This window comes from Mixophyes fleayi, chromosome 6 (assembly GCF_038048845.1).
Source record: "Mixophyes fleayi isolate aMixFle1 chromosome 6, aMixFle1.hap1, whole genome shotgun sequence".
NCBI classification, from domain to species: Eukaryota; Metazoa; Chordata; class Amphibia; order Anura; family Limnodynastidae; genus Mixophyes; species Mixophyes fleayi.
Genome location: NC_134407.1, coordinates 17,670,175 through 17,696,190, shown reverse-complemented (window position 1 = coordinate 17,696,190; position 26,016 = coordinate 17,670,175). Strand labels below are relative to the sequence as shown.

The 26,016-nt window shown below is 40.7% G+C and overlaps 1 protein-coding gene across 5 annotated transcripts in view; it reads left to right on the top strand.

Annotated features, from left to right (window-relative positions):
* The window catches only part of CRTAC1 (cartilage acidic protein 1), a 534,303-nt gene that overhangs the window by 392,061 nt on the left and 116,226 nt on the right, over positions 1-26,016 (top strand). For all 5 annotated transcript variants that reach the window (XM_075215949.1, XM_075215948.1, XM_075215947.1 and 2 more), the window contains one exon: positions 22,666-22,800. In XM_075215949.1, the coding sequence (XP_075072050.1) occupies positions 22,666-22,800 (135 nt within the window). The remainder of the gene's footprint in view (positions 1-22,665; positions 22,801-26,016) is intronic.

The window sequence follows — 26,016 nt, the reverse complement described above, 5'->3', positions numbered from 1 at the left end:
AGAACTATACTGCAAAAATGAGGATTAGCTGTCAATATGTGGACAATTAAAACATTTTGAAACATTAAGCATCAATCCTCTCAATAAAAAAATGTACTCTCGCAAATCCTTATTGAGGCCTTGAGGGCAGAAGATTTTCAGGATAGAATTCAATATGTTTCACAATTTGCTCTCCGCAACAATCTATCACTCCTTCTTTTATCTGTGCTCACATCTTCTATTGCCTTGAATTTAAGGCTCTGTGGATCTGAAATATGAAATTTGTGAGTGTCTGGGGATACTGTGATTTTTCAATTTATGTTTAATGTTGCATATATGTTCAGATATCCTGATCTTCAAATGCCTTCTTTGTTTTATCAACGTATTTTTCCTACAGCCGTGTTCAAGTAAATAAATAACATGCTTTGAGTGACAATTTAAATGCCCTGTATATCTTTATCTATTGCATTATTATAATCAGAGAAAGTTTCATTTTCCTTATGACTAAATATACAAATATAAAGTTTATTACACAGAAAACTTCCTTAAATGTTTGGGAGCCAATTCTTTCATTGTATATTTAATGACTGCTCTTTAGATCAGTTCTCTGTCCTACCTTTTTCCATAATCATCTTCCCACAAAACTAAAAGGGTTATAAATTTGTGAAGGTAGTGGGAAATGTCAAGGTTGTGCAGTGGAGTGTCCTGGCACCAAGGACAGGGTTGTTTTGAAGATCTACTGGAACTATCTCGGTTCAGCTACTGGACCCAGAGAGTTTAACTGTTGCCATCTCTGTTCCTTCTTTAGTGATCACAACAGACAACTTGATAGCAGCAGTTGCTGCCATAGCTTCTTTAAACATGGGGAACGAGTGCCCTGTCGGTTGTTCCCCACACATTTTTGGGGGAATTCAATTGCTCGCGATGAGCCATTGGGCATTGCGGCAATGTCTGGCTACTATAATTTCCAGGTACTGATTTTTCTGCGCACCTCTATGGGGTGAGAATAATAATCAGTGACGATACATCACCATGGAGTGCCTTCACCACTTTTATGGAGGCACCCCGCGACACATCGCAGGGGACTGAATGTTCCTCATAGATGGTAAACTCTTCATTGTAATTAATATGTTTGTGTCATGATCCCCTCAATGTACAAAGCAGAGTAATATCATGGTGCTTAATAAATAAAGTAATCTGATAATAAGTTATAGTATCTTTTATTTATAAAGCACCAACAAATTACGCAGTGTTCTAAATTGAGGAGATCATTATGCAAAAAAATAACATACAACAACATGAAACAGAAGGTAACGATGGCCCTGCCCATATAAGTTTATTTAAAAGGTTTGTACACTTCACATGTGAGGTAGCAGAATAGCAATGGTAGCTGTTCATCAGGATACATGTTCTTGGATACAGGCACTGTGCTAGTTCCTGGCTCTGGTTGGTTTGTGACCCCAGCACTGTGCTAGTTCCTGGCTCTGGTTAGTGGTGATCACAGCACTGTGCTAGTTCCTGGCTTTGGTTAGTTGGTGATGACAGTCACTGTGATATTTCCTGGCTCTGGTTAGTTGGTGATCACAGCACTGTGCTAGTTCCTGGCTCTGGTTATTTGGTGACCACAGCACTGTGATATTTCCTGGCTCTGGTTAGTTGGTGACCACAGCACTGTGCCAGTTTCTTGCTCTGGTTAGTGGGTGATCACAGCACTGTGCTAATTCCTGGCTCTGGTTAGTTGGTGATCACAGCACTGTGCTAGTTCCTGGCTCTGGTTAGTTGGTGATCACAGCACTGTGCTAATTCCTGGTTCTGGTTAGTTGGTGACCACAGCACTGTGCCAGTTTCTTGCTCTGGTTAGTTGGTGATCACAGCACTGTGCTAATTCCTGGCTCTGGTTAGTTGGTGACCACAGCACTGTGCCAGTTTCTTGCTCTGGTTAGTGGGTGATCACAGCACTGTGCTAGTTTCTTGCTCTGGTTAGTTGGTGATCACAGCACTGTGCTAGTTCCTGGCTCTGGTTAGTTGGTGATCACAGCACTGTGCTAGTTCCTGGCTCTGGTTAGTTGGTGACCACAGCACTGTGCCAGTTTCTTGCTCTGGTTAGTGGGTGATCACAGCACTGTGCCAGTTTCTTGCTCTGGTTAGTTGGTGATCACAGCACTGTGCTAGTTCCTGGCTCTGGTTAGTTGGTGATCACAGCACTGTGCTAATTCCTGGCTCTGGTTAGTTGGTGATCACAGCACTGTGCTAGTTCCTGGCTCTGGTTAGTGGTGATCACAGCACTGTGCTAGTTCCTGGCTTTGGTTAGTTGGTGATGACAGTCACTGTGATATTTCCTGGCTCTGGTTAGTTGGTGATCACAGCACTGTGCTAGTTCCTGGCTCTGGTTATTTGGTGACCACAGCACTGTGATATTTCCTGGCTCTGGTTAGTTGGTGACCACAGCACTGTGCCAGTTTCTTGCTCTGGTTAGTGGGTGATCACAGCACTGTGCTAATTCCTGGCTCTGGTTAGTTGGTGATCACAGCACTGTGCTAGTTCCTGGCTCTGGTTAGTTGGTGATCACAGCACTGTGCTAGTTCCTGGCTCTGGTTAGTTGGTGACCACAGCACTGTGCTAGTTCCTGGCTCTGGTTAGTGGGTGATCACAGCACTGTGCCAGTTTCTTGCTCTGGTTAGTGGGTGATCACAGCACTGTGCCAGTTTCTTGCTCTGGTTAGTTGGTGATCACAGCACTGTGCTAGTTCCTGGCTCTGGTTAGTTGGTGATCACAGCACTGTGCTAATTCCTGGCTCTGGTTAGTTGGTGACCACAGCACTGTGCCAGTTTCTTGCTCTGGTTAGTGGGTGATCACAGCACTGTGTCAGTTTCTTGCTCTGGTTAGTTGGTGATCACAGCACTGTGCTAGTTTCTGGCTCTGGTTGGTTTGTGACCACAGCACTGTGCTAGTTACTGGCTCTGGTTAGTTTGTGACCACAGCCACTGTGTTAGTTTCTGGCTCTGGTTAGTGGGTGATCACAGCCACTGTGATAGTTCCTGGCTCTGTTTAGTTGGTGACCACAGTACTGTGCTAGTTCCTGGCTCTGGTTAGTTGCTGATCACAGCCACTGTGCTAGTTCCTGGCTCTGGTTAGTTGGTGATCACAGCCACTGTGCTAGTTCCTGGCTCTGTTAGTTGCTGATCACAGCCACTGTGCTAGTTCCTGGCTCTGGTTAGTTGCTGATCACAGCCACTAAAGTGTTAATCTGGGAATAGATATACACAGTCACACACATATGTCAAACACAGTTGGACGTGCATCAGTGCTCTGAGGTGGAGAGTCTCAATCATAAGCCAAAGTTCTGGTACCCATAGGAATTCTAACGGATATAAGGGTCTGCACAAAGGCAAATATGAAGGAAAGGCAATGTATTTCCCAACCATATTTGTCCACTGATGTGGAAAGAGGAGGATTCAGGATGAACCTAGGGCGAACATGCATGGTCATGAAAGAAATCCTTCCTATGTGCGCCATATATACGATTACTTGTACCTGATGGTAAGCACTGAGATAAGGTTTTGATTTACATATTTATCTGAATAAACCAAATGTTTGATCCATAGTAATATAATATTTGTTAGTTTGAAAGTGTAAAATGTATTGTTTTCATGGTAACTAATAAAGATCACCAAGTCCTAGTTTATAGTTTGCAAAATATAGTTCAAGAGGGAGCGTATAGGAAAAACTATTGGATCTTTCGTCCAAATTTTATTCAACGACTTTGCCTCAGGCATAATTAATTTTGGTAAAAGGCCTGGAATGAAATATGTAATATTCCCTTTATATATTCAGAGCATATTAATATTATTATACCCATTACCAGTCACTGACGAGAGCTGTCTCTTACCTTCATGCCATACATGCCCTTGTGGGTATACTTTTATACTTTTTTCATTTATTTATTTTTTAATACAGACTGTATATCTTTGTATTTCCGTCACTGTCTGACAAAGATTATGGAGCCAGAGCAACTATAAAAATCGCTTAAATACCTTCTTGGTGTAATAGATTCTACAAGGTGTGCTGAAAGTTGAGCCGGGTATAAATGATGAATTTAAATCTTCTCAGTCCTGCCATGATTGATTTGGGCTGTGCTGGATTTTCTGCTCCAGGCCTTGTAGAACTTCATGTGCCAGAGAATTACAATTTTGCAGCTTATATTTAACACTAAGGCTTCTTACTTGCAAAATATAGCATATTTTCAACATTGCCATTGCATTTTCTGTTGGTGTATAGATATTGTGGTTTCTTGGTACAGAGGGCCTGATTCATTAAGGGAAGTTAAGTAAAAAAATTGAGTAAGTGGACAAAACCATGTTACAATGCAAGGGGTGCAAATTAGTATTCTGTTCTGCACATTAGTTAAATACTGACTGTTTTTTCATGTAGCACACAAATACTTGATGGCTTATTTGTACACTGAAATTTAAAGTTGATATTTGTGTGCTACATGAAAAACAGTCAGTATTTAACTGATGTGCAAAATAGAAAACTAATTTGCACACCTTGCATTGTAACATGGTTTTGTCCAGGAGACTGCTTACTCATTTTTTTTACTTAACTTTCCTTAATGAATCAGACCCAAAGAAAGGCTAAATTTACTAAATCAGCCAATTGTGTTATCAAATTTCTATAAAACTTGATAGGAATTTTGAGATTGAAGTCATTAAAATATGCTCCTACTGCAAATTTCACCCCTCTTACACTACCAATGTAGTGAATTCAGGGATGCCCATGGCCTGGAGCCTCATGACTAGGAGTCCACGGTGGCTAAGTGGTTAACACTTCTGCCTCACAGCGCTGGGGTCATGAGTTCAATTCCCGACCATGGCCTTATCTGTGTGGAGTTTGTATGTTCTCCCTGTGTTTGCGTGGGTTTCTTCCGGGTGCTCCGGTTTCCTCCCACATACTAGTAGGTTAATTGGCTGCTATCAAAATTGTGTGTGTGTGTGTGTGTGTGTGTGTGTATAAGGAAATTTAGACTGTAAGCTCCAATGGGACAGGGACTGATGTGAATGAGTTCTCCGTACAGCGCTGCGGAATCAGTGGCGCTATATAAATAAATGGTGATGATGATGATGACATCTCAACCCCAATGATTCCTCCAGTTTTACACTCTGAAGAGCAAAATGAAATAGCAGTTTGTGCTGTCTGACGAGATGCGACATTTAACGGAAAGAACAGTAAAGTTTTGAAGTTTTGGCACCCGCAAAGTAAAAGTTGCCGCTTTCCCTAGTTGTTATGTTAGCCAAGTTGTCACATCGAGACGTGTAGACTGTCTTCCCACAGGGAAGAGAGCTTCTGCAGACAGTCTTTCCCTGCGTGAGATCTCACAGCGACAGCTGTGGATCCACCAACGCGATTTTAAATAATTAAGCTTGTTAAATTATATTGAAAGTGCCATATTCGCTCCACTGTATGCTTACACATTCTTTAGAGGATTTATCAAATTTCCATCTACATCAGTTTGTCATTTCTACTGTAAAACATGGCATACATTGTGTTGCATTGTTTCAATAAATAATAATTGTTGTTTCCAAAAGTACCATTATAGAAATGTAAAATGTAATATCAACTTGCCATGGGGCTTAATATACTTTTAATTCTATGTAATTTGAGATTGCCAATGTTTTGTTCTATGTATGAGTTGTTATTCCCCCTGTGTGGCATATAGTGTTTTGCAGCACTTAAATTAGAGGTGATTACGACTATTGCACAAAACTATGCTTTCACTACGCTACAAAAGGGACTTTCTCCATCAGTAAATATTAATATCTGGCTTCTGCCATAACCCTTTACCTCCCACAGAGACTCCTCACGGTCTCCTCAAACTTGGCGGTAGATCGATTAGTGCAGGGTTTCCCAAATCCAGCCCTAACAGTGCAGGTTTCCAGGTCACAAGTGACATAATTATACCACCTGTGGATCTGTTACAATGTATCAGTCAGTAATGAATACACCTGTGCTCCTGCAAGGAGATATGGATAACGTGCACTGTTAGGGTCCCCTGAGGACTGGGTTTGGGAAATACTGGTTTAGTGTTTAGCTTCTGATATGTCAATAATATTATAAGTGAGAAATTGGCAACAAATATAGTAAAGTTGTGGGATGTATTTGGAAGACTTGGGGCCTGATTCATTAAGGATCTTAACTTAAGAAACTTCTTATTTAAGTCTCCTGGACAAAACCATGTTACAATGCAAGGGGTGCAAATTAGTATTCTGTTTTGCGCATAAGTTAAATACTGACTGTTTTGTTGATGTAGCACACAAATATCAACTTTACATTTCAGTGTACAAATAAGCTATCAAGTATTCATGTGCTACATGAAAAAACAGTCAGTATTTAACTTATGTGCAAAACAGAATACTAATTTGCACCCCTTGCATTGTTACATGGTTTTGTCCAGGAGACTGAAATAAGAAGTTTCTTAAGTTAAGATCCTTAATGATTTTTTTTTTATATCTGTTCACTATGTCTAAAATATACTCAAGTGCATTTCAGAATTACCCCATTTCTTTTCCCTCACTTTCCCTAATATTCTACTCCTGATTAAATTGCCCAGCAGCGCTCCTCACAGTGACAGACTGAACACTCACCTCTGTGTAATTCCTCAAGAGGAACAATTATTTACTTTTTATTTTCTTTCTGGTTTTTGGAACATTCTGAGTAACGTGTTTACAGAGAAAATAACTCATTCCTGTATATAAAATAGGTTATTTATCCCTCATATTCATAGATATCTTCAAAAATAATTGTTGCTGAAAATATTTTAAATGTAGCTTAATGACTTGTGTATGTACAGTATTGAAACAAAATGAATTAAAGTCTGTGTTTTATAAACTAATGGGGTCAGGTTTGTAGCGAAAATCTTTAATGTATGCAATATTAGCCTTCTATTTTTATTTTAAAGTTTTTATTTGCGCAAACATTTTATAATTGTTTTTTCAACTGCTACCTCGTCAAAAATGTGTTAAAATTGCAATAATTTGTGATGTGACTCCTTTGCATAGGACAACACTTAGGAAGGAGGGCTACCAAATAGCGCTCAGACTTGGAGGGCCATTTCTAAAAACAGGCGCCAGCGATTAGAGACGCTGAATATTTTGCACATCAAGGCACGCTTACTGAGCGCAACGTGCGTTTGTTTTAAAACGCACGTAAATGGGCGCTGCACACTCCCCAATTCATCACGAACGGGTCTGAAGATACGTGCGCTGATGAACTCAGGTGTAGGTCTGCTCAGCTCAACTACACAAGATGCTACAGGATATGTCGAATGCCTATGTGGATTATAAATTTGCAATACAACGCACACAGAAAACAAATTTAGAATTAATGTCACCAGTTAGTAAAAAGGCATTAATTCTTCATTTTTTTTTTTTTAAAAAAAAAAATTTCCTCCATGAAATACATTTACAAGGATGTTCTTAATGTCTACTGAACATAAAATACACTTTTAGAGTTGCTCCTGATGCAAACACATGTTATAGCATGCATACACAGCCGTCATCACTAGAACTCATGACTTAGACTAGCCCTGTAGCTAGAGCAAGAGATACGGCAGAAAAACAAGTACCTAAGAGATGCCCAGAGCTGGATTTGGACGTGGCTGTATGTGCTTGAGATTGGCACGCCCTTACTGTAACTATGACTATGGCAAAATGCCCCTTCCTGCCCTGTTCACCCCCTGAATTTGTAGGCTGTAGTAAGTGTCCCTTGCGCTGGAAGACAGAATGGACATGGCTGCAATTTTTGGCGCATGGTCTGGTTCAGCGCATGCGCCGAGTGATTTTGCATACGATAGGCAGACACGTGTCTTGTAGAACCAGACTCTAAGAATTATGTATTTCTAATTTAAAATATGACTTGTTTCACCCACTGTGAGGAAAGCAGCACTTTTCTAATCTTAGCAGTAGACGGGCGCAGAGCTTTAAAGAGAATTGTTGTGACACATTTTTGAAAAAAAATAAAACACTTTTACTGTTCAATATGTGAATATTCTTCATTATACAGCCACATGAGATTTTCTTTTAATGTAGGCACAACACATTTATAGAAGCGACGCTATATATTATACAAATGCTCAGGAACTTCACTATCTATTCCTGGTGTCTATTTTTGCTTAGCTTAATAGCTTTTAATAGAGGGCATAGGCACTGTTTAAAATCATTAAATTGGATTCAAATAAATGACATAACATTACAAGTTAAGTTTCTTTCAGCAAATATGTTCTAAATAACTATGTAGAAAGATAATTATTATCAGCAATTAGTCCTTTAGCAGAACAAACGATTGCTTTGATTCCATTAAAACATATCAATTAGGAAGTGGATGACTGAGAGGATTGTTGAAAAAGAAATGTCAATGTTTGCAGAATAGACATTAGAGGCTATATTGCTTCAGAAACAAACATACATTAAACACTGAAGGTCCATTTATCTGCTATATAAACTGCATCCGAGCAGGAAATTACATGGTAAATTTTAGCAATGACAGCAAAAATAATAAGTTAGATTTATGAATCTTGTTTCACATACAGGTCCATTGGACAGCACTGTTTTCTTGCACCAGTACGATAGGAGACTCGGATCACTACTCTGTGCTGTTGGGGGATCCTGCTTGTTACATTGTCTAACTCTCAGTCTGGGACTGTCAGATGACATCCTGTGTCAGTCACAGTTCACTGCCTCCCACAGCACACTTATCTCCTGCTGCCGTGAACACAATGAACTGATTGGCTACAGGTTGTTCTATCCCCGCCCACTTTCACTACTGCTCTTTCGGGATGCAGTCCGTTATGAAGATTGTATACAATAAATTATGGAGGTTATCATTACCTCACAGTCCTGGAGTCATGGGTTCGATTCCAACCTTGCCCTTATCTGTGTTTAATTTGTATGTTCTCCCCATGTTAGCTCTAGTGTCACACCAATAACATACTAGTAGCTTTATTGGCTTCTGACAAAATTAACCCGTGTGTGTGTCTGTGTGTTAGAGGACATAGAGTGTAAGCTCCACTGGGGCAGGGACTAATGTCAATGATTATATATTCTCTGTAAAGCGCTGGGTAATATGTAGGCAATTCATATATTTGACAAAAGTAAACAACGCGACCTTGCTTGGCACAGCATTGTATAACAAAACATCCACATAGTTAATTTTTTATTAATTTTCCTTTCTCAATTGCATTAAAAAAAATTACTTTTACTTTTTGGTTAGTCTCCATTCAGCAAACATTGTTTGTAGATCCGATGGTGTAACACTGGAGCCCCCAACTCCAATGCAGATTTTGAGCCCTAACCTCTCCCTCAACAACACTAAATTCTAGTTATCATTTATTTAGTATATTCTACAAAATGACATCTAGAATCTGATTGGTTGCTATAGGCAACATCTCCACTTTTTCACACCCGCAGTTTAGTAAATATATCCCTAGGGGGTAGATCATAGGCTGTAGTAAGCATTCTTTGCGTTCGCAGATGGAGCGGACAGGGCTGCGTTTAGTGGTGCACGGTCCGGTTCTGGGTATGCACAGAGTGATTTTGCGTACGATACGATCAAAATCGGCAGAGACGTGACTTCATGGATCAGGTCCATGGTGTTCTCAGGACAGATGTACTAATTGACATTTGAGAGTACAAAGTCACTGTGTGCAAAAAATTAGAAACCGTTATATAAATGTAGTGCTCTGCCAAGTTAGAACAAAAAATTAAATAAAAGTCAGAAATAAACTGTTTTCAGTGTCATTTTGTGAAGATGTGTCAGAGCGCGGGGACAGAAAGCTGTAATTCTATATGCAGCCGTGGAGCCAACGCTCTATTAATCCTCACAAGACACCAGCAGTTCTATCCAGAGCTCTGTGAGTGCCATTTTGGGACGGTTCCAAGCCTTTTTTAAATGAATAAAAAAAAATGTTTGTCTGGGACATAGCCAGATTTTGGATAAATTGAAAACACCTACTGATTATTTTGCATAATTACAGAGATGGAAGAATTTGTCTTCAATATGTCCTAACATAAACCTAATCAGCGAGCTCAGTAGCAAACAGAGACTGAAGTGGGATACTGTAGTTAATATCTCGTCACTGAATTATTTAACTAACCTGCCATGGCGTTGTTGCTTATACTAAATACATTTCTTTTCTAAAGCCGTGGGGAGTCATGCCCCCATGTAATTGTTTGGAAATGTTACTGCTAACAGCTACTGAAATAAACTTTTAGAACCATATGGATTGAGGTCTTCACCTATAGCAGCCGCCTTTGCCATAGAACAGGAAGTGCTCGCAGGTACTCCGATGCCCCCAGGTCTTCACTCTAGCATAGTAACATTTTATTTAATGGTGACCGTAGCACAGATGGGAGGGGATTAACCGGAATGCCAGAGACAATACCAGGAACAGTCCAAAGATTGAGGGTTGGTAGCAGACAGGATAAATGGACAGGTCAAAGGTCAGGGCTGGTTACAAGCCAGAGTATTCCAATAGACAGGCAGAGGTCAGGGGCCATCAGCGTTCAAGCAGGGTCCAAAAGCAAGCCAAAGATTACAACAAGAATCAAATGAATGATAGCAGAGTTTCCACAGGACAGGAGCTGGCACACAGGATGCTATAACTGGCAGGGAGGCTGGCGGCCAATGGACAGACAATGAACACAGTGGATTCAACCAGCCTCAGGAGACTGCTACTTATTATATATGGAGAGAGCACGCTCCTGGCTGTCAGACGAGCCGGGACGTGGTGCTGATTGACAGAGCATCCCAGCTGTTGGACGAGGGGGCGAAAGTGACGTCCCGGCTGTCAGGTCGCAGTTGGGACGCGCTTCCTAAGCAACAGGTGAGTCCCCGTAACAGGGAAATTAAACTTTACAGATATATTTGTAAAGAGTGTTGAATGGATTAAAGCCACGACAAATATTTGTTTATTAACAATCAGTTATATAGCGCCGGCATACAATATAGCACTTTGTAATTGGGGAAAAAACACTAGCAATAGAACAAAACTGGCCGCTGCCATGGAGGGGTCGCAGTTAGACGCTGTCTACCTGTAAAGGTTGCCAGCTCAGGGTCTTCCGTGATCTTAGTAGGCAGGGAGCGCCTGTATGTATGTGTGTCTATATATATATATATATATATATATATATATATATATATATATATGTATGTATGTGTATGTAGTGGGACACTTTGCCACCTGCTAATAGAGGAAAGAGTGCTGGTTTCCCTGGGAAACCACAGCCTAAAGGTGCAGAGGGTTAAATCTACACACACACACATACTTAAAAAGCTGGGTTTGATCTGTGTGTGAGAGACTGGTGCCAACAAATGGCCAGTGACCAGTTAGGACTATTGGATTATGTTTATTGCTGTGGAAGTTTCATTTTGCTTGCTGAAGACACTGCCAAGACTGTTTATCCAATCCATCCTACAAAGTAAAATAAACGTCAAAGTGCTTCAGAAAAACCTGTGTGAGGAGCCATCTGTTTGCACGCTTTTCACAGTAGAGTGATCAAAAATAAAACATTTTGAAACAGATACAGGTATGGGATGCGTTTTCCAGGATGCTTGAGACTTTTGGCCTGATTCAAGTCCAAAGATAAGTCCATTTGTGGGCCATATCTTGCATGAATTCGCCAGAGGCCCAATTCACTGTGATTGCAGCTTCTGGATAGTCTTCCTGCTCACACCCATTACTCTGAAGCATCACACAGCCTCAAATTTTTTGCCAGGGCTTCGTGGAAACCACAGGGGGCGCTGAGTGTTGTGATTTTTCTGGGATTGCAACGAATTCTGATTGTTCATTCGGACTTCTCTTCAAACAAAAGAAAAGCAGATATAATGAAAGCACGTAATTAATCCATAATGAGCAAATAGCATGTCAAGCAAATATAAATGTAAATGTTACAATAACTTTGTAGTTTTGAATGTTGTATATTGGCTGGGTATCCTTGCTGTCACAAGACATATATTGCGTAAAGGAGGGTGAGAGATTTACAAGCACCACATTCTGAAGTAATGATCAGTCCATTCAGTATGATTTACGTTTTGATTCATCAATGCATAGTTGCTGAAACAAAACTGATTTCAGTACAGTAATGCTTCCTAGAGGCTTTCAGTAAAATGTAGTGTTTTTACTGGAGTTTTGCTTAGATTTAGGGCTTTTGGTCACAGTGAGAATTAAAATGAGGCCATCCATAGTCCTCAAACAATTCTATAGTTTATTATAACCATAAATGTTTGAAAAACTTGTGCTTATCATAACTGAATAGAAAGCGAACTCTATGGACGCAATAAACAAAAAGAAAAAGCTTAAACCAGTTTATATTTTTCAAGGTCGGCTCATGACTCTGAATCAACGTAGATAAAGGGTGGTCGGTAATCAGGGACAGGGTGGGCAGGGGGGCTGGTCCCATAGTGGGCTACTTTGGGCTGGGTCACTGGGCCACCTGCATTTTTGTCCTTCAAAATGTTCCTAATAGGCTGCTGAGTCGAGTCTTGCCCCCCTGGTTAAAATTTGCCAGCCCTCCCCTGTCGGTAATGCCGTGTAAACAGGTCAAGTGAGCGGGCAAGAATGGATTACTGTGGCCTCTTAATCACCTCCACATAGCGCTCAGTTCCTGAGGTCCAGTACGTGGAGATTGCTGTGATTCCCCCTTGCCCCTTGGTGCCCCCACCCTACATACAGAGTATAGTTAGAGTATGTGACCAACACACCCACCCACCGATACACCTGTTCATCAATGTGTGTTACAGTAACTGTTCCTTGTTGCCATGGTAACATTTATTGTCTGTATGATTGCTTGCGGACCTGGTGATGTCACTAGAATGGCCGTGGGATTCCTTCAGATGTGGAGGGAAGGCTCACTAAGTAGAGTATTTTTTATTGTTATTACTGTAGTTGAATAGTAAGATGCCACAGAGCAGGACATAGCATACATAAAACATGGTAGGTAAAATAAATGCAGACAGTAATACGTGGTAGTAATAAAGCATAAATAAACAAAAGAAGTGTAAACTCCAAAACGATCACCCCAAAACGTCACAAAAGTCTCCCCAATATTTGTCCATCTAGTCTTGTCCCTGTGCCTGATTACTTTACTTTAAATGCTTGTACCCACATGCAGTAGCAGCATAACAAAAGTGTAAAAAAAAGTAACATTTCGAACATTTATCCCTGAATCCTATAACAATGCCAAGTGTTGGCATCCCTATTCTCGGGAGATTGAACTTTTTACATTTTAGCATAAATATTTTGGGTACAAGTGTTTGTGCAAACATAACTTGGGAAAGAATCCTGAAAAAGGGATTTTTTTTCCATAGAATTTTGTCCTGTTTTTTCGCAATATAATACTCATGTAATAAAAAATATATTTATTTCACTCTGGTATGCAAAAGAAACGTTCTCTTTTAAAAATATGAAGTTAAAATATGTGGACTAAGAAATGAAAAACTCACTCCTTGTAGAACAGGCGTATCAGCAAATTGGCTCGGTCATAAAGAAGAAAAACATCCTTCATTTATGAAGTTGATAAAAACGATAGTGACAAGTTTTAAAAGTTTTCGTAGATTTTTTTAATTTTATTTTTTTAATTAGCAAAATGAAAACAATTTTGTTTATATTAAGATTAAATTTAAATGCATTTGTTAACATGTGATGACGCTGTTCTATTTACCTATGGGAAAAAATTTTTTTAAAAAAATAAGTAGCTCTGGTTTTCTCATCCCAGAGTATTATTTATGCATCTCTATAAAGATTGTTCCCCACAAGATCAGCAGGATCATGTTAAGATTATTCTTAATTATTTAAACCTTGAAAATATTAAGAGGTTATTTGCACATGGCATACTACAATTATCAGTGAGTCTCCTCTAGTTGCATTATAGAGCTCTGCTGTGATCTCCTTTGCCCCTTGTGGCCCCCACACCCCCATACGAATACACCTGTTCATTAATGTGTGTTGCAATAGCTGTTGCTTGTTGCCATGGTAACACTTATTGTCACTGTTCCTTGTTGCCATGGTAACACTTATTGTCTGTCCCATAGCTTGCGGAGAAAGAGCTACAATAGACTACTGATAAATATGAATGTGGCATGAATAGGATGAATTCACCACATTGTTACTATTATCCTTTTATTTATGTAAAATGCGTAATACTGCGTCAGCATATTACGCAGTGCTGTACATTGAGGGGTCATGATACAAACATGTTAATATAATGACAGGATGAGCTTACCATCCAAGAGCTGTGGGGAACAATCGATATGTAAGGTAGAGGAGTAACTGATGGGGATGGAGAAAGTGTGTGCGGCAGAAGCGTATCAGTCGTTGATATTCAAGCAGCCATTGGCATTTCTGTGCTGCTATTGGTGGTGTGGAACGGATGGGATGAGGAGAGACCGTGGAAGGTGCAAACATCAGACGAGAACTAATCATCTTAGAATCTCACGACCGTCAGCTGTTGACAGTCGGCAACCATGGGTCCAGCGGCTGAACGGAGATGATATTCACAGACCTTCTAAACCAGTGTTTCTCAAACCCAGCCCTCAGGACCCCTAACAGTGCATGTTTACCAGGTGACAAAGGAAATAATTATACCACCTGTGGATCTGTTACAATGTATCAGTCAGTAATGAATACACATGTGCTAAAGCAAGGAGATATTGAAAACATGACTGTTAGGGGTCCTGAGGACCAGGTTTAAGAAACACTGCTCTAAACAACCCTGACCTATGTGTGATGACACTTCTCGGTACTACTTAATGAATCTCCACTGCCTTCACAAGTATGTAACAAATATTTAACTGTTTTATATTTTATTTAATATTTTATATTTTACAGTTATTAAACTGTCCCTTTCCTGCCCTATTTTCTCTACTTTCGCTAACTATATATGCGGTGTAATGTCAAACTATTTAGAGGGGGATACATGTATTTCAACACAGTACTAGCTGCTGTGCCTAGCTTATAATATTTTGCAATTATTGTGGTTTAAAAGAGCAGTTTATAAAGGACCAGGACACAACGTAGAGTTTGGTTCTAGGAGTTCTCCCGGTTCTGGTCAAACTCCAGCATTCTGCCCAGTCGCATGGTGAAGTGGGTGAGGGCAGTGCATAATGACAGCTTCGCGGCATCCTGCTCCCCCCAGCTGTACTATGCAGAGAATAGCACCATTGAGGAGCGAGGACGGGGCTTAATGACGCAATTCTCCCCAGGCAAAATGGCCCAATCACACATGTCCTAGATGCAAATATATTTATCCTTTAACAGTATCATATCATTGGACAGTATTACACTCTTTGTTTATCACCTATGCTGCAGTGACAAGAGTGAGACGAGTGGGAAAACCAACAGTGCTGAAGCGTGATACAACTCATTGCGTCTCTTTAATGTGCCATCTGGGGGTAAATGTATCAAGCTGAGAGTTTTCCGGCGAGTTTGAAAAACCAATCAGATTCTAGCTGTCATTTATTTAGTGCATTCTACAAAATGACAGCTAGAATCTGATTGGTTGCTATAGGCAACATCTCCACTTTTCAAACCCGCCGCCAAACTCTCAGCTTGATACATTTACCCCCTGGTGTCTTTGTGTGTTATTGCAGTAGATCTGATAAAACGAAAGTTACACCTGGTATAGGGATTAGGGAACCTCTACCCCTTACGCCAAGTTGCGCCTAAGTCTGGAAGAAATGTGCTCCATCTGTAATGCACATTACACCTCTATCCTCACTCTGTGTCATCACCTTATCTCAGCCTCTCTCCTCCCCATTATATTGTAAGCATGACCTTTCTCCTGTCGTCTTTTCACCTCCCACCTGTGGCCCTTACCTCTATCCGCCTGTATGTTCTTGACCACATCTGTTATACACGCTTACACACAGTATTATGGTCCAAAAACATACTAGCAGGTTAATTGGCTGCTATCAAAATTGACCCTAGTGTGTCTCTCTGTGTGTATGTTAGGGAATTTAGACTGTAAGCTCCAATGGGACAGGTACTGATGTGAGTGAGTTCTCTGTACAGCGCTGCAGAATTAGTGGCGCTATATAAATAACTGATGATAATGACAATGATGATGTCCATTACTTTAATTTTATAATTAGCCAGCAATGAAATTGTTTCATTTTCCTTGATCAATTGCTAAGTAAAATATTTGGGATTTTGCTGAAACAGACACGTTTCCAGAGTAAAGTTAATTATGAAAAACACTTTTTTTTTTGCTTCAACACTTACACTATTATACTATTTCCATTTGGCTTAGAGTTTCAGACAACTGTGTTTGTGGATTAATGGCTTCTGAAAACCAGTATTTTATTTTAATATGACATTAGAGAAACATTCAGCTCATTTCACTTCCTTGCCAAGCGAACATATTAATTCCAGTTTTCCTTGCATTGATGTGATTTAGTTTACAGTGCATTCTCTGAAATAGCAGCACTGTTACTCCAATGACCAAAATTGCTCCGTGATCTCCCATTCGGAGTGCATGATTATCTCAAGAAAAGCAAGTCTGCTAATTACTCACAAGTTGCCTCTTATTGGCTAAAAAGTAACATTCCAGAGTCGAACAACTAAACCGATATCAGACAGTAATTGATAGCTAGGTACTATAACACAAATGCATTCTGCAACAATTTAGCACCAGTGATCAACCTAATAGATTTAAGTAATTTCTCTGTTATGGTTCCATTGTCTGCTGATTTATCCACTGTCATTAATTAGAATCAAAGTTGCCATGGCAACAGTTAATTGTGTGTTATGAACAGCTTGAGACGTTAACCAATTGCAACCAGCAAATTAGATTTAGAAATTGTACTGGAATGGAATACTTGTCAAATGTACAAGATAGATGTTCGGGCTGTTATTGATATCCCAATAATCAAATATACCAACTATAACTTACGTTTTATGATGGGCTATATCAATTTTGCTTGACACTTAATATCACTAGATGGCCAAGGAAAAATATTCATTAGCTTTATTAATTGTATTAATGTATCATTTTCTTACTCTACTGTTTGTAGATTTTTTTAGAGAGATTTTAATATGTAATCAGTGCTATAGAAGCATTAGATGCTGTCTGTTCATTTTTGTTCCTAAAAGTTTAAAGGGACACTAACCTCAAAAATGTTCTCTGTGTAATTGTGCTTAGCATAGATGTATAAATTTACTAGACATACAGTCACGGCCAAAAGTTTTTGAGAATGACACAAGTATTGGTTTTTACAAAGTTTGCTGAGTCAGTGTTTTTAGACCATGTTGTCAGATGTTGCTATGGTATACTGAGGTAAAATTACAAGCATTTCATAAGTGTCAAAGACATTTTTATTGACAATTGCATTAAGTTTAGGGAAAGAGTCAATATTTGCAGTGTTGACCCTTCTTTTTGAAGACCTCTGCAATTCGCCCTGACATGCTGTTAATCAACTTCTGGGGCACATACTGACTGATGGCCGCACATTCTTGCCTAATCAATGCTTGGAGCTTCTCAGAATTTGTGGGGTTTTGTTTGTCCACCCGCCTCTTGAGGATTGACCACAAGTTCTCAATGGGATTAAGGTCTGGGGAGTTTCCTGGCCATGGACCCAAAATGTTGATGTTTTGATCCGCGAGCCACTTAGTTATCACCTTATGGCAAGGTGTCCATCATGCTGGAGAAGGCATTGTTCATCACCAAACTGTTCTTGGATGGTTGGGAGAAGTTGCTCTTGGAGGATGTTTTGGTACCATTCTTTATTGATGGCTGTGTTCTTAGGCAGAATTGTGAGTGAGCCCACTCCTTTGGTTGAGAAACAACCCCACACATGAATGGTCTCAGGATGCTTTACTGTTGGAATGACACAGGACTGATGGTATCGCAGATACAGTCATTATAAACTGACAGCCATGAACTCCTGTACTAAGAAACTAAACATTAAGTTTGCTAATGTATAATTAAAAAGTAATATAATGGTATCTATGTTTGTGTCAAGTGGCTGCTATGCTGCTCAACACATTTCACTTGTTCAGCCAACTGGAGATGATTGCTACACGTCTGTATGTATTTATTAACATAAGCCAAGACAGTGTACAACATTTACCCAGAAGAAGAAACTGACATAAACATGTGTTTAGAAAGGAGATGCCTGTCCAAAGAGCTTATCATCTAAATAGCCAAAGTGCCCGTGCGCTGTGTTATTGTATAAAAAAAATACAGGTGCAAACAAAGATGGTATTTAGCATGTGGCACAGAAACGCACCCGTTGCTTTAAATTATATTTTCCCTCTAATATATGCATGGAAGCATTAATTACCCTTCGCCTTCACCTACAACATAGCAGTCACATGTCACATTGTGCAATCATGGCAGACCTCAGGCATAAAACACTGACATGGATCTGCTAATCAGTGTGGGTCTGTGGCGGGTGAAAGGTAAAGACGTTTACTGTACTGCGTTCTCTGTGACATGGGTCATTTTATGTTGGTTTAAGTAAAAACTGGTGGAATTTATCTCTGCATTTTCTATCTCTTCAGTAATAGGGATCGAATTGTTTTGCATCCTTACTGCTGAACTTACAGTACCACTGAGCTCCCTACACAGAGGAGGGAACAAGGGCGAAAACAGAGCCAGCATAGATAGTGATTAATCAGTTTGGTAACCCTTTACATTCCCTAGTCCAGAGACACATAGTCTATGTCCACGACCCTGTATACATATTATTTACTGTACTGTTTACAAGCTAAGCCTGATTTTATAGGTATAGCACTGGCGTTTAGTGGGAGATGCTCATGAAAACTAGCAAACAGGAAGAACATGATCAGATTCCAAATGTACATTTAATAGTGCAGTTTAAAAAATAAATAAAAGCTAACATCTAATAGGCTGCTGAATAAGCACAATAGCATCATGCCGTTCTAATTATGGGGGATTTGCACTACCTAGTTCAGTGAGGGTGAACGTGAAAGAGGTGGCCCTTCAAAGGGGCCACACAGAGGAAGAAAAGAGAGCCTTCTCTTCCGGGTATACCATGTGACCTCCCGGTACTGTGCACTCCATCCTCCTCCGGGTATGCCATGTGACCACCCGGTACTGTGCACTCCCTCCTCCTCCGGGTATACCATGTGACCTCCCGGTACTGTGAACTCTATCCTCTCCGGGTTTGCCGCGTGACCTCCCTGCACCGTGTAGAGGAGGTCACATGACACGGAAGCTGGGAGGCTTGGATGTGATACAGGAAAAAATAGATCTTACAATGCTAAAAGTATAAGGGACTAAAGAGGCGTTTAACTAAATACAGGTAACAAAATCTGTAGAAGAGGATTCAGTAGAGCAAAGATTGATAAATAAATTACAAGCATCCAACAGCGTATATATACATGGTCTAAAATAATTAGGTGTATTAATAGATTAAGCACTGACTGAGTGGGATGGCCAACCAAACTCGAGACTCTCCAACCAGAATCAGGACATTTGGCAGCCTGTTCTGCTCTCTCTTTAAATGAATAGTATTCACATTTAATAAATAAACTTATTTCCCCCTTAAACAGCCTAGACCTTAAATTAATAGTTGGTTATAATATCACCCTCAAGCCCATTGCTTGAGGGTGCCACTGGAATTTGAATGAGGATTCCAGTTATTACCGAGTTTTATGAGGGACATTAAGTGCCAGAGCCTCAGACTTAGAGTCATTGATCTTGCTTTCGGACAGATTCCCGAAATGCATGGGTAGAGAGTGTTAAAAGCACGTCGTCCGCGTGCACGTCGTCTGCGAGAGCTAAATTTTGTGTTGTCGGGTTCCACGGGAGTTCCCTAATGTCACTGTTAGCTCTAATTTTAGCAGCCAAGGGTTTTCTACATAAAGCAAAAGTCAGCGGGAACAGGGGGCAGCCTTGTCTAGTTCCGTTGTGTAGATGAAACAAATCGGAAATCTGTCCATTTGTCACAACCATTGAGGTGGGGTTAGTATATAAAGCATGGATGGCTTGTAAAAATATTCCTTGGAAGCAAAATGCCATCAGGATAGAAAACATAAAGGGCCAGGAAACCCTATTGAACACCTTTTCTAGAGCTAAAACAGCAGATCATCATCAACATTTATTTATATAGCGCCACTGATTCCGCAGAGCTGTACAGAGAACTCACTCACATTAGTCCCTGCCCCATTGGAGCTTACAGTCTAAATGTCCTAACATACACACAGAGACTAGGGTTGATTTGGTAGTTGCTTAGTTAGTTAGTATGTTTTTGGAGTATGGAAGGAAACTGGAGCACCCGGAGGAAACCCACGCAAACATGGGGAGAACATACAAACTCCCCACAGATAAGGCCATGGTCGGGAATCGATTTGCTGTGAGACAGAAGTGCTAACCACTGAGCCACATTAGCTTAGCCCTCCCACATGGTCCAAATTAGCACCATATGCGCTCAGACCCCAAATTGCCACAAAATACACCCACAAGCTTTCATACACCACATCCCACACCTCTTCATATGCCTCTCGGACCTTCCCATATGCCCTTTAAATGCCCGTGAGACCATTCCATATGCCCTTTAAATGCCCATGAGACCATCCCACATGCCCTTTAAATGCCCATGAGACCATCCCACATGCCCTTTAAATGCCCATGAGACTTCCCCACATGCCATCATTTTCCCCACATGCCATCAGACCTCCCCACATGCCCATGACATGCCCATTGGAACGCCAAACATGACACCCAGGCCTCCACATGCCCCTTACATGTAATCAGACCTCCCCACATGCCATTAGACCTTGCCACATGACCCTTACAGTCTAAATTCCCTAACATACCCACAGACAGAGAGAAACGGATGAAAGCTTTTTAACATTGATGTTATGAATGAGGTGAATTACTCCACGGGCAGAGCCGTAACTAGGGTGGTGCGGGCGGTAACCGTCGCCCAGGGCACAAGGCCAAATGGGCGCAGCTACCTAGCTCTGTTATCAGTGATAACAAAAGCCCTTGTCTTCCGCAGTGGAACGCATGTGCGTTCCACAGAAAGGAAGTTCGGCATTTGCGTTCCAAATGCCGAACTTCCTGTCTGTGGAATGCACATGCATTCCACTGCGGAAGACAAAGGCACATCTTGACTGAAAGGGTCCGCTGCCATGCTCCGCTGCCATGCACCGCTGCGTCGTGTCTGCACTGTTCTCTAGTTCTGCTCTTTGTCCCTTCCCGTGTCTGCAGATCTTCATATGGAGGGTAAATAACATTGTTTATTTCAGTATTAAGTGCACCAAATATTACAATACCTATCACTATATATTTTTTGCATACTTTAAATAGTCATTAGGGCAGAGAGCTGGTTGTTAATTTATTGGAATCCCACCACTGTGTGTGTGTATACGTGTATATGTGTATATATATATATATATATATATATATATATATATATATATATACACAAATTCTTTCAGTAAGGTGCTAACCACACGCACATTAGGTTGGCTACACCCACTTGTCAAATGCCACTCCCACTTAGATGGGGGGGCGCCGGTGCCCTGTCTCGCCCAGGGCACCAAAATTCTAGTTACGACACTGTCCACGGGTATTATCATTGCCCTGTCTGTTGGGATTAAACCCCACCGGGTCTTGGTCGATCAGATCGGGCAGAAGACTATTAAGCCTTGTGGCGAGAACCTTCCTAAAAGTTTGATGTCAGAGTTCAAAAGAGAAATCGGTCTGTAATTGGAACATATGGTGTGATCTTTATCCCAGATAACGACGATCATGGATTTAGTTGAGCCTGGGTGGAAATTTTTGCCACTAGGAATATAGTTGAAGAGCTGTGCAAGCCTGGGAATAAGTGTGTGCATCATTAATATTTAAACAATATTTTATATTTAAACAGATTTAGAGACAGTTGTGAGTTATGTGGCAACATATTTACATAAAAGTATACATATTTAGGGCTTGTCAGGAAATACTTGATTAGCATCAATAAACTTCCAACATAAGTACCTTGTTAAATAAAACTTAATTAGAGTGAATGTTGGCCAAACTGGAGTTTAGATGTTCATGAACCTCTTCATTTGTTGTTGTAAAAATTGTGTGCATACAAATGTAATGTTTCATACCTTGCGTTGTTTATCTAATTGTATGCAATCTCTGTTTCTCCGTCATTTTTGTTTCTGTTATAAAATGGTTCTTTTAGATATTTACTTTTTGCCACATATAACTCTTACAAGTTAACCCATACATGATACTCATGCATTCTAGTCAAATCTAGCTACTTAAGGTGTTAAAAAGGTTCTTGTCATGCATTTGGGCCTAGCCCAGGCCTCCTCAGTGGAAGAGCGTTACTTCCCGACGCAAGCGCCCTTTTTTAACGTGGTTTTGTCCACATGTCACCACCTCATCATTTTTCTCCATCACCTCATCCTTCATCTTCATCGCCACATCCTTCATCAAGCTACTTAAGGTGTTAAAAACTCCCCACTGTCACCCCCGGCAACCACTCCCAACTGTCACTTCTCCTTCAAGAAATATATAGGTCAGTGTATAACTCTGCCCAGCAGGTGGCGCTGCAGCTTGGTTTTTTTTTTCACACACGCCACTAGGCATTTATATAGTAGATATTGCAGTATAAGAAACAGTTATTTTCTATTTCTTCCCATTAATGTTTTCCTCCTGTAATCTTTCATAGGTGGACGAGGAGTCACTGTTGGACCAATCCTGAGCTCGGCGGCCTCTGATATTTTCTGTGACAACGAGAATGGGCCAAACTTCCTCTTCCAGAACAGAGGGGATGGAACGTTTGTGGATGTTGCGTCCAGCGCAGGTCAGTGCTTCCTAAATGTTATACATCCTCATTAGATGCATTCAATACATTCCTATCAGTTGTTCTACTGGGAGTCATATTATACATTTATCAATTGCTGTCAAATTCTAATTTTAAAGAGAGGTTAATTACAAATGAAAGTGAATTGGAACACGTGTGTGCCTCAGCTTGAACAGCACTTAGCTTAGTAGAGACTTCACTCTGTTGGTTTTATAAATACACAAAAAGAGAATTAATCTGCAGTGAGGAATAATAGACAACATAATGACCTGTTTATATTAGTGGGCTAATGATAGCACAAAACCAAACACACATAACAAGCATAAAAAATAAATGTACTGGGTATGATTCATTAAGGAATGTAAATGCAGATATGTACCACAGTTTGTGTAAAAATTGCTCTGCGCTTACCCAGAACTGGACTATCTGCCAGAGATTGCAGCATCATCATCATCATCAACATTTATTTATATAGCGCCAACAATTTCCATAGCGCTTTACACTTGGGAACAAACACTACTATAACAATACTGGGTAATACATACAGACAGAGAGGTAAGAGGTCCCTGCTCGCAAACTTACAATCTATGGGACAATGGGAGTTTGAAACACAAGGGCATGTGCTACATCATATTGCACATTGGACCAGCTAGAATGCAAAGGTAAAAAGTATTGAGTGGGCTGTGTGATCAGTCACACAGCAATGTTGGTCAGAGGGTTGTTGTCTTCTGTTAGCTGTGTTGAGGGTGGTAATAGGGTAACCTAGGGAGATTAAGATGGTGGTTGAGGAATATCATAACCTTGTCTGAAGAGGTGGGTTTTCAGAGAATGGTTGAAGGTTTGAAGACTAGAGGAAAGTCTTACTGTGCGAGGGAGGGAATTCCATAAAGTGGGTGCAGCCCGAAAAAAGTCCTGTAACCGGGAATGGGAGGATGTGATGAGAGTGGAAGAGAGACGCAGATCTTGTGCAGAACGGAGGTGTCGTGTTGGGAGATATTTTGAGGCAAGTGAGGAGATGTATGATGGTACGATTTTGTTGACGGCCTTGTAGGCTAGTAGAAGAATTTTATATTGGATTTGTTGAAAAATAGGCAGCCAATGTAGAGACTGACAGAGTGGCTCAGCAGAGGAAGAACGATTTGCAAGGAAAATCAATCTAGCCACTGCATGCAAAATAGATTGTAGGGGTTCAAGTCTGATTTTGGGAAAACCAGTAAAGAGGGAAATGCAATAGTCGATGCGGGAGATGATGAGTGCATGAATTGAGGTTTTTGCCGTGTCTTTGTGAGATATGTGCGTATTCTGGAAATGTTCTTTACATGTAGGTAACATTATTTAGATATAGAGTTGATGTGGGGAATAAACGACAGTTGTGAGTCACGGATTGCACCTAGGCAGCAAGCTTATGGGGTGGGATTTATGGTCATGTTATCAACAGAAATAGAAATGTCAGGCAGGATGCATCTGTTTTTGGGTGGGAATATTATTAATTCAGTTTTTGAAAGATTGAGTTTGAGTTGATAAACCGATACTGATAAAGGAAGCGGAACAGAGGTGGATACAGAGAAATTATCTCTGAAAGAGCGATAAGATAGGTAGGATGAGAACCAGGATAGGATAGTGCCCTCAAGACCTAGTAAATGTAGCATTTGTATGAGGAGAGAGTGGTCAAATGCAGCAGAGAGATCCAGGAGAATTAGAAGAGAGTAATGGCTTTCAGTTTTTGCTGTGATCAAATCATTGACAACCTTGATCAGCGCAGTCTCTGTGGAGTGTTGAGAGCGAAAGCCTGACTGAAGAGGATCCAGTAGGTTGTTTGCTGTAAGAAAGTGTGTGAGGCGAGTGTAGGCAATTCTCTCGAGAAGCTTGGAGGGGCATGGGAGCTGAGAGATGGGGCGGTAATTACAGAGAGAGTTTGGGTCAGAATTTTGTTTTTTCAAAACAGGAGTAATCACTGCGTGCCTGAATAGTGATGAATAAAAAATATCAGTAGAGAGATTACAGATTTTAGTTAGAGGGGACATGAGCACAGCAGACAGGGACCTACCAATTTGTAAGGGTATGGGATCAAGAGGACAGGAGGCAGAGTAGGAAGATGAGAAGAGAGTAGAAACTTCCTGTTCATTTGTGGGATCAAATGAAGAGAGAGTGTCAGAGGGTGCTACAAAGGAATTGTGCTGATTGCTTGTCAAGGGAGATGATATCATTTCAAGTCTGTTCTTATCTATTTTGTCCTTGAAATTGCAAGCAAGATCCTAGGCACTGATGGTAGTCGGAAGGTTTGGGGTGGGAGGATTGAGAAGCTATTGAAATGTGTTAAAAAGACATTTGTGGTTAGAAGCCTGAGCATAAATGAGAGATTGGAAGTATGTTTGTTTTGCAGTGTTCAGAGCATTTCGATAGGCGTGGCAGATAGCAGTATATGCGATGAAATCATTAGAGGTACAAGATTTACGCCAGTGACGTTCTGCTTTACGAGAATGCAACGAAGTCTACATGGAGTATGTAGAGTCGCTGGAACCACTTGATCAAGGGCAGTTGCTAGGGTTTGGGGAAAATTAGTTACTGCCCTATCAGGGGAGGAGAATGTAGAAATTGGGGAGAGAAGATTTTGAAGAGAGGTGGAAAACTTAATATTGCTTCTGTGAGGAGTCTTGGAAGTATTTGATACTGGGGAGGATAAAAAAAATGGGGGTGGGCGAGTAGCTAATAAGGTGATGATCCGATAGGGGGAAAGGAGTGTTAAGGAAATCAGAAACTGAGCATAGTATAGAGAAAACAAGACCAAGACAGTGGCCATCCTGACGAGTAGCGGATTCAATCCACTGGGAGAGGTCAAGTGAGGATGTTAGAGAGAGTAGTTTGAAAGCAGCATTGAAACATGGATTAGCAGTAGGGATGTTGAAATCACCCATGATGATGGTTGGGATATCAGTAGATAAGAAGTGAGGGAGCCATGCAGAAAAGTGTTCAAGAAATTGTTGGTATGGTCCAGGGGGGCGATAGATGACAGCAACACGCATTGAGAATGGGTTAAAAATCAGTATGTACTTCAAAAGATGTGAACATGAGTGATGGGACATTTGGTAGAACTGTGAATGTGTACTGTGGGGAGTACCTTGTCTACCATCCAATTAATATTCGAGCGAAAAGGACCCCTTCTACAGCCTACAATTTCATGGGTGGAACGTGGACGGGGCTGGACCTATGCATGTA